The sequence below is a fragment of the Mus musculus genome, chromosome 2 (genome assembly GCF_000001635.26).
Source record: "Mus musculus strain C57BL/6J chromosome 2, GRCm38.p6 C57BL/6J".
NCBI lineage: Eukaryota > Metazoa > Chordata > Mammalia > Rodentia > Muridae > Mus > Mus musculus.
Window position 1 is genome coordinate 180273630 of NC_000068.7, and position 16800 is coordinate 180290429.

At 53.7% G+C, this 16800-nt stretch overlaps 1 protein-coding gene across 2 annotated transcripts; it reads right to left on the reverse strand.

The window, feature by feature from the left end:
* Nucleotides 1-1616: 1616 nt before the first annotated feature.
* Rbbp8nl (RBBP8 N-terminal like) lies at nt 1617-16271 on the reverse strand. Of its 2 annotated transcripts, XM_006500651.2 has the most exons (14): nt 16148-16271; nt 11158-11292; nt 9678-9720; nt 8842-8937; nt 8464-8576; nt 8027-8099; nt 7745-7887; nt 7558-7640; nt 7194-7357; nt 5473-6184; nt 4967-5093; nt 4565-4635; nt 4355-4472; nt 1617-2744 (listed from the first exon to the last, which is right to left on the reverse strand). In XM_006500651.2, exons 2-14 carry the CDS (start codon nt 11216-11218, stop codon nt 2623-2625), a joined length of 1926 nt encoding a protein of 641 aa, XP_006500714.1. In that variant the 5' UTR covers nt 11219-11292; nt 16148-16271; the 3' UTR covers nt 1617-2622. The 2 variants fall into 2 exon arrangements, with proteins under 2 accessions (XP_006500714.1, NP_766619.2); NM_173031.3 differs by lacking the exon at nt 1617-2744 and having other exon boundaries at nt 4017-4472; nt 16148-16250.
* Nucleotides 16272-16800: the final 529 nt, after the last annotated feature.

A 16800-nucleotide genomic window follows, 5' to 3' on the forward strand; every position in this document is an offset into this window, starting at 1 on the left:
CGTCGCTCCCGCCCATTGGCCGCGGCGCGCCCATATGCAAATATAGTTCCGCGGTCCCTGTCCATTGGTTGCGGCGCGCCTGCATGCAAATGAGGCTCCTCTGAGCCCTTCGATCGGCTAGCGATATGTGGCTTGCCCCGGCGCTCCCCTGAGTCCTAGAGTCTTCTGTCTGTTGTAGGTTTGGCGTGGCTAAACACGGCAAGGTCGGTAGGTGCACGGAACCTGTGTCCTGTTCTCCCGTCCAGGACTCGGTGTACAGGGCACCCTTCAGCGAATGTTCATTATGGGCTGCAGACTCAGGGTGCGGGCCTGTTGTGGTCACTTGCTCCGGGGTGTTCCCTCAGCCCTGGGGTTCTTCTGGGCAGGTATCCATCCATGTTCCACCAGAGCCTGTAACTTCCGGGCTGTGCCGCCTGGCCTCCTCACTGACTGCTGAAGACACCCGTCTATGGTCTGAGGGCAGCTGACATCTCAGTTGCCTCATGGACGTGGTCTTGAGTCTGCATGATACTGGAGTTTCAGTTTCCTTCGTGGAGGATGTCCAGGACTCGAGTATACAAACCCTTCTGGCTCAGTACCGTGTGTGTATGTCGGCCCTTCCCTGTACAGAGTCTTCACCCTACCATCACCTGCTCTTTCCAGCTCCCAACCTATGTGGACTTCTTATCTTTCTTTTGTTTTGTTTTTCAAGTCAGGGTTTCTCTGTATAGTGTAGACCAGCCTGGCCTCGAACTCAGAAATCTGCCTGCCTCTACCTCCCAAGTGCTGGGATTAAAGGCATGCGTCACCACTGCCCGGCGACTTCTTGTCTTTAAAGTGTTTGATGGATCATTGAAGAAACACAAAGGAAAATCTCCCCAATGTTCTTTTTGGTCTATGGTCACTGCCTGCTCTGGTCCTGTGGCTGCTTAAAATGGGTGCTGGAGTGGAGTTGGTTGAGGGAGAGAGATCCCTGGGAAGTGGCTTCTTTCCTTGGGAGAAGCCATCGGTAGTGTTACCTATAGGAGTTCATACTGCCAGTTCCTTCCCTGCTTTTAAGGCTCAGGCAGGCTGATTCTGTCAGACACCCCCCTCTATCCATGGCATCTCCCTGTCATCCCTGAACAAGTAGGCTTACCCTTACTCTGTTCTGACCCCCCTCTTCTCCACTGCCTTTTCCTAGCTACCCTGCCAGGAACCAGTGACAAGGTGGACAGTTTTCCTGTCTAGTAGAACGCAGGGCTTGGTCCATTGAGTGGTGGGCACTCCCAGAGAGAGTAATTTCTGTCAGGGGGTCATGGTGTCTGCTGACCTGGGGTGGTGTCCTTCACACTCAGGCTGCTTACCTTTCTGAGTTTTGGTCTCTGGTAGTATGAGGTGCTAGCTGTATGACTAAGCTGCTTTGGGATGGGTAATTGATCGTGGCTAACAGAAGCCACTGTCTGACAGGGATGACAAGGAGGTGTGCTCCTGGCAGGGTACCATGAGTGTGGACATAGCCCTAGAGCTAGACCCCAATATTGGCAGACAAACCTGTGAGGTGATTGAGGGACATTTAAACAGGAACTTGGCCTCTTCCTGGGTGTGGTACTGTGGGTTTTTTTCCCTCACAGACCAAACCTGACCAGGAGGTCAAAGTGGATAAAACATACAGCTTGTGTTTTATTCAAATTTGAAAAAGCTGAAGAATCTTGTAACTGATTGAACACACACACACACACACACACACACACACACACACACACACACACCTGGCTGTCCCTTGGAATTTTGTCCTTCGGGCCTCTCAGGTGTGCTCAGTAGAGAATGGTACTCTGTTAAGCCCAGGCCTCACCCAGTCCCAGTGACAGTTTCTCCAGTTCTGGAAGTTTCAGGCTCTTACAATTATACCCACAGTTCCCTTTTATGCTGTAGTCCTTCTACCTGGTTTGGCCAGCTCCAGCCTTCCTCACTCAGTTATGGTCAAGTGAGTTCTCCTTGGCTTTCACCCTGACCTTTTGGCACATATTTAGATGCTTATAAGAGCATGCTAGGAACTTTGCCTGCTTGGCACACTTCTATTCAACCCTCAAAACCCAAATCTAAGCTTCAGGTGCCACCTTCCTTGACCTCCCCAAGGCAGCTTCTTTCTCCCTTATTTCCCCACACTGGACCCTGACTGGTGCTTTGCCAACAGTGCCTGTTTTTGCCCTGGAAATGGCAGCTCTTAAACTTCATACACAGGTATTTCCCTAAGTTTCTTCAATACCATCAGGATCTAGTGGTTCAGGGCTGATTCTTAATTCTTAGTCTTGGTTGCATCTGCCAAGACTCCACAAGGGGGCGCCTGAGACCGCGCTGACTGAAGCGTCCTTCCTAGCCTGGAAAAGTCTGGGACCTCCATCTCCTCTGGAGGTGGGGACCTTGCCCAGAAAAAGAAGCAGGGCTAGGCTGAGGCTCCCCTATTCCCCGCCCTGCCTTCAGATGGGAGGAGCTTCCCAGAAACCTGAGAAGAGACTTGGCTGGCCAGCCCCTCTGGATGTAGGCGGAGCTTATGGGCATTGACTATTCCGAGCTATCTTCAGGTCGTGTGGCTTGACTTGTGCAGGCAACAGTCTGTGACAGCTACCTCTGGGCAAATGCAGTGTCCCTCAGTCTGGAGAGTTAGGTCTCCCGACAGCTGTTAATGGGGGAGAGGCTGAAGTCCTCCTTTGGGCTCCTGGGACCTTCCGCCGGTGTCAGGGGTTCCTTCGGTTTCCTCTTCCCTTGGGATGGCTTCTTGGGGGCTGTGGGAAAGATGAAGTTAGAATAGAGATGGCAGCAGCCGGTTTTTCTGGCTTTCTACTTCTAGGCTCAGGAAAACGCAACTTGGTGAAGTCTGTTGGCCACTCTTGCTCCTGACAAGGTAGTGACTGGCTGGAGCACGGGAGGAGACCCACAAGTATGACCAAAGGGCTGACTCTCACAGAGCCTAACCCCAGAGTCTCTCTCACTGCCAGCGTGGCTGGGACTATGACCACAAGGGGTGGGCATCTGGTCTGGGCAAGTAACACCCAGGACCTTCTGAGATGCTGGGTCTATGGAGCAGAACCTCAGTTTCCCTCATGTGTGTCAAGTGGTGTTGAGTCTATGTGCTGGTCAGAGCACAGACAGAGACAGCTACAAACCCCTCCCATTCTGCATGGCTTGAGTTAATCCTAGGATGTGTGACATCCTGCTAGGCAAAGTGGGAGCATGACCCTCACGGGACATGAGCCTGTTCTCACTGGCTGTCTTACTCAACGTGAAAGGCAGAAGGTGAGACTCTGGTAACTCAGTGGACCACACCCCAGCCCGTGCGTACATAGCAGGAAGTGCTTGGAAATGACACAGAAACCCTGGCCTCCACTCGGAGCAAACACAGGCTGCGGTCAGTCCCTTTCCGGCAACAATGGCTTATTGTGGTGGCCCCAGCCCAGCCTGCTGAGCTGTAGCCTGGGCAAACATAGGGTACATGCATATTAGCTTAGGTGTTCAAAGACTCACCATTGTGCACCGGAGGAGGAAGTGTCCTGACACTCTTACCCAGGACCAGGCTGGGAGTCTGCTATCTTATCAGACAGAGTTGAACTCAAAGGTACCGCCCTGGGCAAACATGTGAGCAGCCCTGACACTGAAGGAACACATACCCCAGAGCCAGCTGGATGTGCCTCTGTGGCTGCCCAGAGGGTCACAAGAGGGTCCAAAGATGCCAGCACCAGGGAGCTGCTTACAGGGCACGGTATAACTGTCTTCAATTCCCTGTCTCTCTTTTGGAGACTGGGGCTCATATTGCCTAGGCTGGCCTTGTGGCAGTTGAGGATCCTAATGTAATTTACATTGTTCCCGTGGCTGGGGGTGGTGGTGCACACCTTTAATTCCAGCACCCAAGAGGCAGAGGCAGGTCAGTCTGTGAATCTGAGGATATAGCCTGGTCTTTTTTACAGAGAAAGTTCCAGGCCAGTCGGGGCTATATAGTGAAACCCTGTCTCAGAACAAAACAAAAGAACAAATCAGAACAAAAACCAACGCATTGTTCTCTGTGGAAGATGTTATTTCTTTATGTGTGGGATGTGAGCTCCAGAGGCTCAGGGGTGCTAGGCAAGCCTTCTGCCAACTGAGCTGCACCCCAGACCCTCTCAGCCGCACTCTTAACTCTTAAGTTTATGGAACTCTGGTGTTGGTCTTCTTGAGGGAAGGAAGCTAAGGCCCAGGATTACCTCAAGGAGGTCATTTGGCCAGGATTCACAGAGGCCTTTCCTGAAGAGGCTCGGGGCTTCTATCAGGCTCCAACTGGAACCCAGATGCTATTCTCCAGGTGTCTAGAGACACACCCATCACATTCCAGGCCCCGCTTTCCCCTCCCGGAGGTAGGTACCTTTGTCCTGCAGGTCTGAGGCCCGCTTCCTCTTCTGTTGCTGACTCTGTTGGTGGTCTTCAGCATGCCCCACCCCTGGCATGCTTGGCTCTGCACTTGCCTCAGAAATCAGGCCCGCCTGGGCAGAAGGAGACACGCTCAGGGCAAAGGACACCCTCTCCTGCCTGGGCATCCGCCAGGACTAACTTGAATGAGTGACTGAGGACCCACCTTGGTGTCTGATGTGTCTGACTCCTCCAGTTGCTCCAGGGCTAGCCTTTGTGCTCTGACCTTCTTTGGCTCTAAAAGACACGAATGAGGTCAGCCAGACTGGCAGTCTTGGGCATGCAGTCCCAGGACAAGAAAGAATAATGACTCTTCAGATGAGGACATAGAGGGGCTGCCCCCGGGGATCTTGCCGGAGTTCTGAACCTAGGTTCACTTGCTAGGTAGCTCCCTGCTTGGCTTTTTCAGCCCTGTGAGTTGGAGCCTTCCCTTAGAACAACGTCTTCTGGACCTCACAGCCTCTATCCACAGTGGGGGAGACCCTGCTGGAGGCCTGCAGGCTGCCATTCACATCCCTTCCCACTGCACATCACTTCTGACTGGAAGTGCTCTGAGTGCTAACATTACCTGTGGTCCCACCAGTGTCAGGCCTCTGCAGGTGAGGTCCTGGCTGTGGCCTTCCTCCAGCCTCCTCTGCAGTCCTTCCAGGAGAGGTCAGGCCCATACAGACTCCTGGGAGAGGGTGTGAGGTATCCTGGGAGAGGCAAATTAATGGTTTGAGTCTGTCTGTCTGTCTCTGTGTCTGTCTCTCTTTCTCTATTTTGTCTGTCTTTCTCTGTCTCTCTTTCTCTATTTTGTCTGTCTGTCTCTGTCTCTCTTTGTCTCTGTCTTTCTCTGTCTCTCTTTTGTTTCTCTGTGTCTGTCTGTCGTCTGTCTCTCTTCTCTCTCTGTGTATAGCTCAATCTTCAGACTATCGTAGGTGTTCAGTCCTTTCCATTCGAGTGTGAACAAGACAGGCTACTCTTTGGTATTAGCTGGTGGGGCAGAGAGAAGAAGGCAGCCCAAGGAGGTGCAATACTACCTACCCTGCAGTGGAGCTGCATAGAGGCTGAGGACAGAGCTGGGATCCTTACCTTGGGAGTAGAGTATTCTTCAGACTCCTGAGCTCTGGTCTCTGTGCTGACATTACTGAGAGTATGGGAGCTGGGAACCAGGGGTCTGGACAAGGTGGGCAGCTGGGGGCTGGGAGTGTAGACAATTTTAGGGCTGAGTGGCAAAGGTTGGCCAGTTGACTTGGAGATGTCCCGACACCGTCCTCGGTCAGAGAGGTCCAGAGGCTTGTCTGGGGGGCAGTCCTGAGTGGCTACATGTGTCTCCTTCCTCTGGGAGCTACCTTGGCCTGTAGTTTGAGGGTGCCACCCATCAGGCTGGGCCTCTGTACTCAGAGCTGGCTTGGGGGCCTCACTGTCAGAGCCCTCAGAATCCGAGCCCGCTGGTGGGGAAGATGGCATCTCTTCTGGTGCAGATGGGACCTGCAACCTGGCAGTGCTTGCCCGTGCCCGTGCCCGCAGGTGCTGCTGGACCAGAAGCAGGTGTAATGCCCCTTCCAGCCGTGGGTCCTGCATGCCCACCAAGGCACCAGGCTCCTCCCATGCCTCTGCCTCTCTAGCCTTCAGGCCTCGGGGCAGGGGGCTATGGGGAGCCACAGCAGAAGCCAGGGGGCTACTGTGGGGGCTCTGCAGGCGCAGAGACAATTGTCGGTTCAGGAGGCAGAGGCGATCGGTCTGAAGGGAGTGTTTCAGGGTCTCATAGGCTATGGCTGATGGCCTGGAGGCCCGTAAGAAGCTAGGAGGAAGAGAAGAGTGATGTTAGTGATCCTTGGCTAGCAGGGACTGGCTGAGTGAGCTCCCAGAGGGAAGACAAAGGTATGCCACTTCATGGAGCAGAAAGCTGAGGCCCGGGAAGGTCAGGCAAGCCACCTGACATCACATGGCTATGGGAGAGGGAAAGCTCTCAGGCCCCGGCTCTGGATGCCACTGTGTATAGAAAGTTTTGCCAAAGAGGACCCAAGGTGGGGACACTGGATCCTAGGCCTTCTCCTGTGTCTTAGTTAGCTTTAAATGTCATTTGATACAGCCTAACTGCTCCCTCAGAAGACAGTGTCAGTTGAGGGACTGCCCAGATGTGATTGGCCGATGCACGGGAGATTGTCTTGATTATTAATTGAAGTAGGAGAGCCCAGCCCTTGGTGGGTAGGTAGATGCTCTTAGCCTGCATAAGGGAGCTAGGTAGCTAGCATCCTCCTCCATTGTTCCTGCTGTATTTCCTTGGCTGTGAGCAAGTCCCCCCTAGAGGTAAGGCTGCACAGAGTAACAAGCAGGCCTGTCTTTACCTTCCTGCTTGAATTTCTGCCCTGACTTCCTTCCAGGATGAACTTTGACCTGTTAGCTGAACAAACCCTTTCCTCCCTTAAGTTGCTTTTGGTCAGAGGTTTTGTTTACCACAGCAACAGAAAGTGAACTAGAAGATCCTGTGGAGGAGGCACTAGCTCCCTGGAGTGTCTGGTCCTCCTGTCCATCCCTCACAGCCCCACTGGCTCTGCTAGGCAGTGAGACTCGGGCTTTACATAGGGCTTCTGAAGTCCTAGCCAAGGTGTATGCATACCAGTGTCCTGACTCCCTTGTGGCCTAGTCACTCAGGAGCTGTGGACCAACCCAGATGTCTAGAAAAGTCAATCCAGGAAGAGGTGGGGTACCTGGAGGGATGCTGAGTAGCACTTCCCAGGCTGCTGACTGCTCCTCTACTATGGGGTACCAGCAAAGAGTTGTTCCCAGTGGTGGGGGTGACACCTCACCTGTCCACAGGGAGACCATGTTCGTACGTTGGGCTGGGTGGGGTGCTTCTCGTGGATGGCGGGGGTGTCCCATCGGCAGAACCGCTGTCTGGTGGGCAGGCCCTGGAGCCAGGCCGCACCACGGCTACCGTTGAATGCAGCTGGTTGGAGATGCACTGTGGGGTCTGTACAGGATGGGTAGGTCAGCATGGCGGGGCACCTCACCCAGGCCTGCCTTCCCCTACTTCATGGGAAGCTCACTATTCCTGTGTGGCCTGGGGATGTGAAGCTGGTAGTGAGTACCTCTCACACAGTGGGATGATATTGCCAGCCCGCTTGCCTGGAAGGCACGCAGTGTGAGGGAGGTCAGGAGTTACATCCTTACCATGTCTAGAGCCCGTGGCTCTGGCAGGTTGGCAGCTGGGGAGACTCTGGACACTGGGGATGTCTTGTGGCTTGATATTTTATCTATGGGAGGAGGAGTGACAGGGAGCTAGGGGGATGCTGTGGGATCCCCCCTGGGTCTCCATCCACCCCCCCCCCCCGTCTCCTCCTACCCCAACCCTGCATACCTGTGCCCGATTGCTCTTCCTCAGCCTCCTCCGGGGCTCCTGGGGGGTTCTCAGTGGTACCCTTCCAGCTACTGGGGGAGGGGAGCGGCAAGGGTGACGGGGGCTCTGAGGTGCCCTCCCAGGCCTGTGGTGCAGTCTTGTCTCTGGAGAGGAACAGGACCAATGATGGCGATGCAGATGCAATAGCGCCTGCCTGGGGCAGCCAGGCCACTCTGTGGGGCAGGGTTCTAGGAAGACGCAGGCCTGCTGAGCAGGTGTCTGGGCCTGTGCCTCCCCACTCACCCCAGACTCCGAAGCCGCTTCACTTCTTCCTTCAGGATCTTGTTTTCCTCTCTCAGCCCATTCATCTCATTGGCTGCAAAGAGTATTGGCAGTGAGAGTGGTAGTGGAGCAGGGGGGGGGGACAGGGATTCCCGAGGTCTCAGGAAAGCCCTCCTTGTCTTGCTCTAGCCTGGCACATTGCAGGAGGGATAGTGTTAAGTAAGCCCCAGTCTGAGGTTTGCAGAATGGATGAAACCTGTACCCCAGCTTGTGCCTAGAGCTCCCCCCCAGGAAGGTCAGGTTAGTGGGGATACCCCAGCCTAGGAGAAGAGACACAGGCTAACAGGGGCCTCCTCCCATGTGACTGGGAACCAGAGTGTATCACATCTCTTTCTTTCCCAGTGGCTCTATGTGGGCTGGGCTGGCCCTGGGGTTCTTGGACTGTGGGTGTGGCTCACTGAGGATGCAGAGATGCTGCAGGCTCTGCAGGTGTGCATTTTCCAGTTCCAGCTGCTTCTTCCTGGCCAGCTCCTGGGTGACCATGCATCGATCGCACAAGCCAGCCCGCAGCCTAGGGACAAGAGAAGCCATGCTGAGGCAGACACTCTGGATCCTTCAGGCCCCATTGCTAGGATGTGTCCTGCCTTTCCCAACTGTGTTCCATGGAGTCCCAGGCCTGCCTCCTGCTGAGGGCTCAGCAGCCCACTGTAATTGTGTTTGGAAAGGGATCTTGCAAAGGAGGTTGGTTCTCTTAAGGTTCTGCACAGTCCTGCAGTGGAGACTCTGGTTTGGTCTGTGCTGAAGGCGCTCGGTTGACGCTGGGAGAGCTCCCTCACCTGTTCTCCAGCACTCGCAGGTTCTCCTTCAGTGCCTTCTGCTGCTCCCGGAGCTGGTGATTCTTGGCAAAGAGCTCCTCTACTCTCTGTGCATCTCTGTGTGGCAAACGGCTGAGGTGGGTTGCTGGTCGTGGTGCCCAGCGTGGCCTGGGTTTGGTGCTCCTCCTGGGCAGCTCCCTGTGGGGACCTGTCTAGGCTTTTCTTTGTGTTACCTTAGCTATGGCATGTATGAACTTTGGTCTAGTTCAGCTACTCTTAACCTGTGGGTTATGACCCCTTTGGGGTGTTGAATAACCTTTTCACACGGGTCTCCTAAGACCATTGGAAAACACAGGTATTTACATTACAATCCATAACAGTAACAAAATTACAGTTATATGAAGTAGCAACAAAAATAACTTTATGGTTGGGGGTCACCTCAAAATGAGGAATTCTATTAAAGGGTTGCAGCATTTGGAAGGTTGAGAACCACTGGTCTAGTCAGAGATGGTCTAGACACAGGAGAGTGACATACAGGCCAACCACAGCAATTGAGGCCACGTGTTGGACCTCACAAATGCTGTCACTGCTGCTTTAGTCTCCCTTGGTTCCCAAGTGGAGGGCCATGTCAGACCGCTTGAGACTGATGTCTCAATGGTCTGTCACTTGAGTAGTATGTCACCTTGGCCAAGGGACTCGCTGCCCCCTCCCTGCCATGCTAAACCTCAGTTTCCCTTCTTCATTTGGGACACTGGGTGAGCTGCCATCCTGGGACCTCATGGGCAGTGTTGGTGACTATGGCTTGTGGGGATAGCTGCCCTCCCATCTGCTCCTCTGGCTGGGCTGGGCTCACTCACCGGCACCGTTCTGAGTTCAGTTCTAGAAGCTTGTTCTGCAGACCTGGCAGAGAGGACAGAGAAAGTGCAAGTCAGGCCCCGCCCAGCTGCCCCCTCACAGCCGGGGTAGGGCTGAGGCGGGCCATGGAAACTCTTGCCCTGGTTAGCATCTCCAGACCCCTGATATCCGCCTGACTCTTGGAAGCAGACCCTGGGAAAGGTGTGGAGAGGACACCCCATCTACACCTCTGCCCAGATGTCCTGGTTTCCTGAGCTGTGGCCTGGGACTCTAGCTTAGCATCTGATTAGAGGTTGGTTCTAAAAGTGGCTGGCCATCTGGAGGGGCAGAGTATCCAAGAGGGGCTACTTTTTGAGGGGTAGGGAAGGGAAGCTACATACACCCTTAACTTCTCCTGGACCTGTCTATTGGGTGCATAGGATGGGTTGGGTAGATCTGGTACCTGTCTTTTCCTACTTGTTAGGTTCTCTTTAGTCTTCAAATCAACATAATCTCTTGGGGGTGGGGCTAGCCATCTACTCTCTCAGCAGCTGCAAGTTCTTAGCCCCTGGGGTTCAGAAGCCTCTGCCCTTCCCTGAGTTCCTGTGTACCCAGCCAAGTCCATTAGGTATAATGAGGGTTGCCTGCCAGCCCAAACCAATTGCCAAAAAAGGTCCACTCCTCTGTTAGGGAGTGGCCTAGTCTCCTCTTGGTCAGTGCTGACTCCAAGTCTCCCAAGCTCAAATCCTATTAACCCTAGCTTGAATCCCCAAGTGCACCCAGTAGGCATTTTTTTTTTTCTGTTGCTTCTGGAACATTCCCCATAACACTAGCTGTGTGATCTATAGGCTTTCAGAGCAAGTCCCACGAGACCCTTCTCTCATTGACACAGTTCTTTGGGAGCCAGTGAGGCTGACCCCAACCAGGGTAGGTCCAGGGATTCTGAGGAAGACTTCTTCTCTGAGGCTTGGGGGAGTGTCTTGCTTCTTTGACCTTCATGTGGCCCTTTCCAAAGGCCACCAAGGTCTGAACTGTAATCGCAGTGAAGTGGGTCAAGGGAACTCTGACCAGTGAGGAACTTATCAGGGGCTGGAGGGAAGGAGGAGGTCTCTGTTCAGGATCAAAGACACTTTATATGGCCTTAGGACCCTCTAGAGTGAGCGACCTCTCCCTCTGGGTTATGAGCTATTAGGCTAGACCTGCCAGCCTTCTGACAGGACACAGCAGGGACATGCTTGGGGGCTGGATGTAGCTTGTGGTCATGAGGTGTTGCTAGTGACCCCTCAACATGCCCCTCTCCTGATCCACACCATAGGGCATGGTCTAAAGATATTCTGGGTAAGGGGGTCTAGGCTGGGCATCCGAATGCTTTGCAGCTTGTGTTCTCCAGTCAAGGTTCTGTTCTCCAGACAGACTCCCTGTGCTTTAGAGAGGATACTTGGAAGTTCCCTGACAGGCTAAGACCCCCAAGACCACTTTCCTATGAGCACAATGTTCACTCACCCAGGACCTCTTTCTCATGGGCTTCCTTCAGCCTGTTCAGCGACTCCATGAAGCTATCCATGACTCCTTGTACGATGGCCACACTGCACTGGCTGTGAGGAGGCCTGGGACCTCTACTGCCCTTCTGTGTCCAGCCTGCAGAGAGGGGAGTGGGAAGAGGGTTGGTTTAGGTAGGGGCTATAGTCTGGAAGGTATGTAAACTTTACACACGTGGGGCACATCTGCTCCCTGTGAGGGGCTGTTGGGGGGAGAGGCAGAGAGTGAACGGATAAAGGCTGGGGATGAAATGATTAATACTAGAATATGCATGGGGTCAGAGAATTGGGTATAAGCCTTGGCTTCTGGAGGCTGGGCTAGGGGTGGGGAAAAGAGACAGTTGGGGATCCTGAAGTATAATGAATTCCACTTCACACAGTGGCTCCCGTGGCCACAGGAACTCACTGAGCAAAGACAGCTACACCTATGGAACGAGGAGAGAAACCAGGAAGGAGATGAGCTCCCAGACTGGTTTTACAGACTCACCTGGCGTTCAATTGCCCCATAGCTGGCTACAGTGGTAGAGGTGACAGTTGGTGGCTCTGTGTTTGGTGGGTGAGCAATGTGGGAATGAAGAATTGGGAGACTAACCACCCCAAGGCTGAGGGCCCCAGTCTTAGCTTACGGGACTCTAGTTGCCTTTTTCTCTCTTGATTTCAATACAGTTATCACTTTCAACAGAACCATCTAATTCTCAAAACATCTCAAGGGATTTCTCTCCTAGTGGGAGATCTAAGGTTCAAAGAGATTCCATCTCCATCTTTTTCACTGGGGGTCGGGGGAAGTAGATTTGAATTCAGACCTTGCTCATTCACCCGGTGTGAGCCTGGGATGTTTTCCATTGGGCCTGTATGCTCAGCTGTGTAGGCTCTACCTTGCTAAAGGCCCAGAGGGTGAAACCAGCTGGCTGGGACAAACAGGGCTAGGAAGGGGCTGAGCCGAGACACCTGTAATTCCACCCAGACTTGCCCAACGGGTGGCTCTTCCCAGGCTCCTAGCACCTGCTCTATGGACTGAAGCAACTCTTGCAAGGGATCCTGAGGTGCCTGTAGGCTTGGGAGATACCTATTTGGGATCTGGGTCCATATGCTGCCTTCATTGTGCATTGCGGCCCATCTTTAAGCACACGGCTTGGCTGTGACTCTCAAGGTCCCGAGGGCAATCTTGCATTTTCTGCTGTTCACTGGCTTAGTTCCCTCAGATGTAGATGGTGCATGCATCCTACCCAGGGACCCATGGCCACGACAAGACCAAGCAAGATTGTCCTGTTGCATATTGGGTAACAGTGCTGTAAACCGACAGCAGATACATATGACTCAGATGAAGTAGACCCTACCATGCCTGGGTCTAGCTCCCACCAGTCTGGAGTGTTGGGGGTTTAGGCAGCGAAAGGAAATGGAGGCTCTGTGAGTCTAGGCTAGAGATGGTGACCAGCAGCTTGGGAATGAAGGGAACTCTGCAGGTGAGTGTGGGTCCTTTTAGAAGCCAAGGCTGTATTTTGCATCCAGGTGTAAGGAGCTATGAAGGGGACCAAGCCTACAAGAGTAAGTCTTGGTGCCACCTTAAATCCAGAAGGGTGATACCCAGGAGAGTGTGAGGGTTTGGACCTGTGAGGTGATGGGAGTGAGCTGAGACCTCAGGGTCCTCAAGAGGGCAAGGGGACCCCTCACTCTCGACATCCAGGCTGGAAGGTCTGTGAGGCACCGCATTCTCAGGAAGGAGGGGCTGAGGGACAAGGCTGCTGGATCGGCCTCTGCTCCATTTGTTGCTGCTCCTTGGGCAGTTGAGGAGGCAAGTACAAAGTTGGGAGCAGCTGCCACCTACACAGACCTTCAGGCCTACTGTTGCCTCCCTTTGTCTGTGAGGAGTCAAAGCTGCCGAGAGGAAGGAGGCTGGATGTGAGGTATGGCTTCTGTGTGGACAGGTGGAGTGCTCCTCAGACCAACTCAGTGCAGTTCCCGGGAACCAAATAGAGCATGCCCCTGAGTTGAGCGCCTCCCCTGTCAGAGCCTAGGAGAGAGAGCGCAGCAAGGAAGCCTGAGGGACAGCAGAAGCCTTCTGTCACAGTCCTCACAGGGAAGACACACAGTAAGCTCTACCTGCTTCCCAGGAAGCCTACTTGAACCTCAGGTTCCCTCCCGTTCCTGCCCCTCCCAGTCCCTCACTTGCTCCAAGGATCCTTACACATCTCAAGGGCCCCTATTTGCAACTCGGGGTCCCCATCTACCTCCTAGGCCACCCATGTGCTTCGTGAGGCCTCCAGTACTGCAAGGGCCCTTACTTTCCTCTCAGGAGCCCTACCTGAACCTCAGATCCCCCCACACCTGTTCAATGGGGCCCCTATCTGTTCTGTAGAGCTCCCACCTGATTCTCAGGGTCCCCACCTGCTCCTCAGTCTCACCTGCCTCCAAGAGAGCCCACCTGAACCTCAGACCCTTCACCTGCCCCCCACAGCTCCCCTTGAGTGGCCTCTGAGAAGAGGCAGGGATTTTCCAGTCAGTCAGCAGGTCAGCAGGCTGAGGTCCCCGAGGAGAGCTCCTACCTCAGCCCCGAGTGCTGGCCTGGGCTTTGAATAGGCTTCTTGTCCTTCTTAGTCTTGGGTCAGTTGCTTTACCCCCTGAGCCCATGTTTCCTCATCTGGGGGTAATGACGCACCCTGTCCTATACTGAGTTTTCTGTGAGACTGACTCTCACTAGTATTAAATGGTCCAGGCAGAAGGCAGGTGGCACAAACTCTGTGTGTGACAGAGGGAACCCTGAACCTCTTATCTCCCTCACGTATAGACCCCTGGCAGCTAACAGTGCCCTCCCTCATTATGACCAACCGGAATCTCACAAACAAAAAGACCTTTTTTGGGAAGTCAGATCCATTCCCGAGTTTAGAGAAGAGGCCTGTCATCAACAGTGGTCACAAAGTGCTTACTAGTCCATGGGTCTTGGTGACCATTCCCAGGGAAGGTGCCATCCATTCCTTATAGATAAAGACTCATGGTCCCATCTGTGGCTCCCAGTAAGACTAGTGTCATTTGGCCCAGTGGCAAAGCCCAAGTGTTAGGTCAGTGGCCATATCTGGGTGTTGTTCTCTGGGGCAGCTGGAGCCCTGGACTCCTCCTGTTGACTGGCCATGTCACTGGTGGGTAATGGCAGCTGACTTCATTCCCTCTCAGGAGTGCTAAGTCAGAGGAGGCCAATGACAGCCACCCTGTCTGATTGTCCTTAATGCCTAGCCCCCTGTCTTTTATCAGGCCCTCAAGGGACGAGGACTCTCAGCAGACCTGGTTTTGTGTCTTTAAGGATGGTCTGATGGTCTGGTCTATTCATCTAGACCAGATGTGGCCTACGTAGCCACAAAAGTCAGCATTGACCACAGCGGTGGTAACAGCAGCAGTTGCTGTTGCACATTGTACCTCTGTACCTATATTTCACTAGGGATTTTCTGGCTCAGGCAAGCTAACATCGTCCCAGCGTTTAGCCAAGGAAGCCAAGCTGTTACTTGGCCTACCTTGGCAGGGCCAAGCAACACCACCAGAACGTGGTTGGAGCCCATTTGACCTTGGAGGATGTACTGAGCATCTCATGCTATGGAATCAGCCTGCAGGCATGGGGCAGACCAGAGGCAAGAAGGCAGAAGCTGGATTTGAACCAACCAGAGTCTAGCTGGTCCATCTCATCTCATTCTCTGTGTGGGATGCTGCTGTGACGGACAAAGCATCCCACAGTGGTTTCAGACAAGCTACTTGTCTGGTTGTGCCTTGGTTTTCCCATTCATAAATCTGGTAGTGGTGACTGGGGAGGCAGAAGGAGCCTGGTATGTAGCGGGAGCTTCCATGTGTGCTCCAGAGAGGGCTGGGCAGGGAACACAGTGCTTCTAACCCATGTGTTCCCACATCTCATCATGGTCACCCATAGAAGCTCCTATTTGATAGAGACTTGAGATCAGAAATGTTATATATCTACAATCACCAGCTCACACGAGATATGGCCTAGACACAAAAAGACCTCCTAGCAACCGCTTTGGTCAGTCGGGTGGTGGGCTTTATCGAGAGACGCTTTCTTGGTGGCTTTGGATCTCTCTGATACATAGGCCCCGATAGACAGGCAGCCACCACAGACAGAACAACGCTTTCAGTTTGAGAAACCCACATCTGAGTCCATGCCCAAAGTAAACGCCTTTGCACAAGTTCAGCCCATCCCCCCGCCACGCACACCCCTTGCACGGGGTTAAGGATGGCTGTGTACACACAGGCAGGTGGGCACGAACATTTGCACGCCCCATGCTTGTGCGCACACTGCCTACCAGGGCACAAGTAAAAAAATAAGGCAGCTTAGGTAACAGGTCAGGTAACAGAGGGCCCTGCAACCTGACTCCCGCCTTCCAGGCCTGGGGGCGGGGGACGGAATAGGCTAGTGATTGATCTTACTGTCTCCCAATGCCTGCTGAAGTACTTAGAGCCACTGCCTCAATCTTAGGGCCTGACAATGTCCCCAGGCATGCTCTGAGCTATGGGTGGCTGGACCTGGCTTTGTGCTCCTTTCTTTTCCGTGGCTGCAAAGTCTCTGGACCCACAAGGAAGGGGACAGTGAGTGATCCAAGACACAGTGCTGGCCACCAGCCTATTTCTAGGTCCTGGAACCCCTTGCAGAGATGGGGGCCACAGTGTCATACCTGGCTTTGCTTTTGCTGCACCCAAATTGCTGCCCAGGAAATCCTTGAGTCTTCCTCCTCCTTGCTTGGTCCCCAGGACCAGGCATCAGGTAGTCCTCCATACCACACACAGTGAAGGCAGGCCAGCCTGCCTGTCCCTGCCTCCCGCCTCCCAGGCTTTCTGCTTCCTGTCTCCGGCCTCCTGCTATGAAGCCTGAGCTGGGTCTCTAGCCCCCTTGGTGAGCACCCCAACGACTCCAGTCCACCCGGCTCCTGGAAGGGCCCTGTCTGCTGTAATCGTGTACTCACATGGCCACTTGGCCAGCCTTGGACCTCCAGGGGCCTCGGTCCTCAGTGATCCCCACCCGGGAGAGATAGGAGCGAGCAGTATGAACTTGCAAGACAGAATTTTGACCAAACCCGCCTGACAGGTTTCCGATTCTCCCAGCCGGGAGCTGCAAGGAGGCAGGGACTGACTAAAGCCGCCAGACTGGTCTGGCCATCTCTGGGAGAGTGGAAGAACCGGCTGGCCATGTGCATAGAGCTGAATTGTTTCTCCCTAATCCGAGCCGCCTGGGTGCCTCAGCTTGACCATCTCCGCAGCATCCTGTGTGACTCTGGACAGGAGTACTGGCCAGCCCAGAGCACAGGCAGGCTGTGTGGGCCTTTATGAAGGAAGGGGAGATGCTGTTGGCCTTGCCACTCGGGAGTCAGATGTTTAGAGGACCCTTATGCTATCTACATCCAGCTTGCCTTGGGTTGACCTTGAGCAGGTGAAGTTTTCCTGTCTAACCTTTATATTTTTAGTCTGCGGCCAGAATGACATTGGATAGATAGAGTTCAATAGTCCTGACTTTGTGGATTAAACAAACAAAACAAAACAAAACAAAACAAAACAAAACAAAACAAAACAAAACACCCAGGGTGTGAGCCTCTGGAGACTACTATTTAGAGACATCACT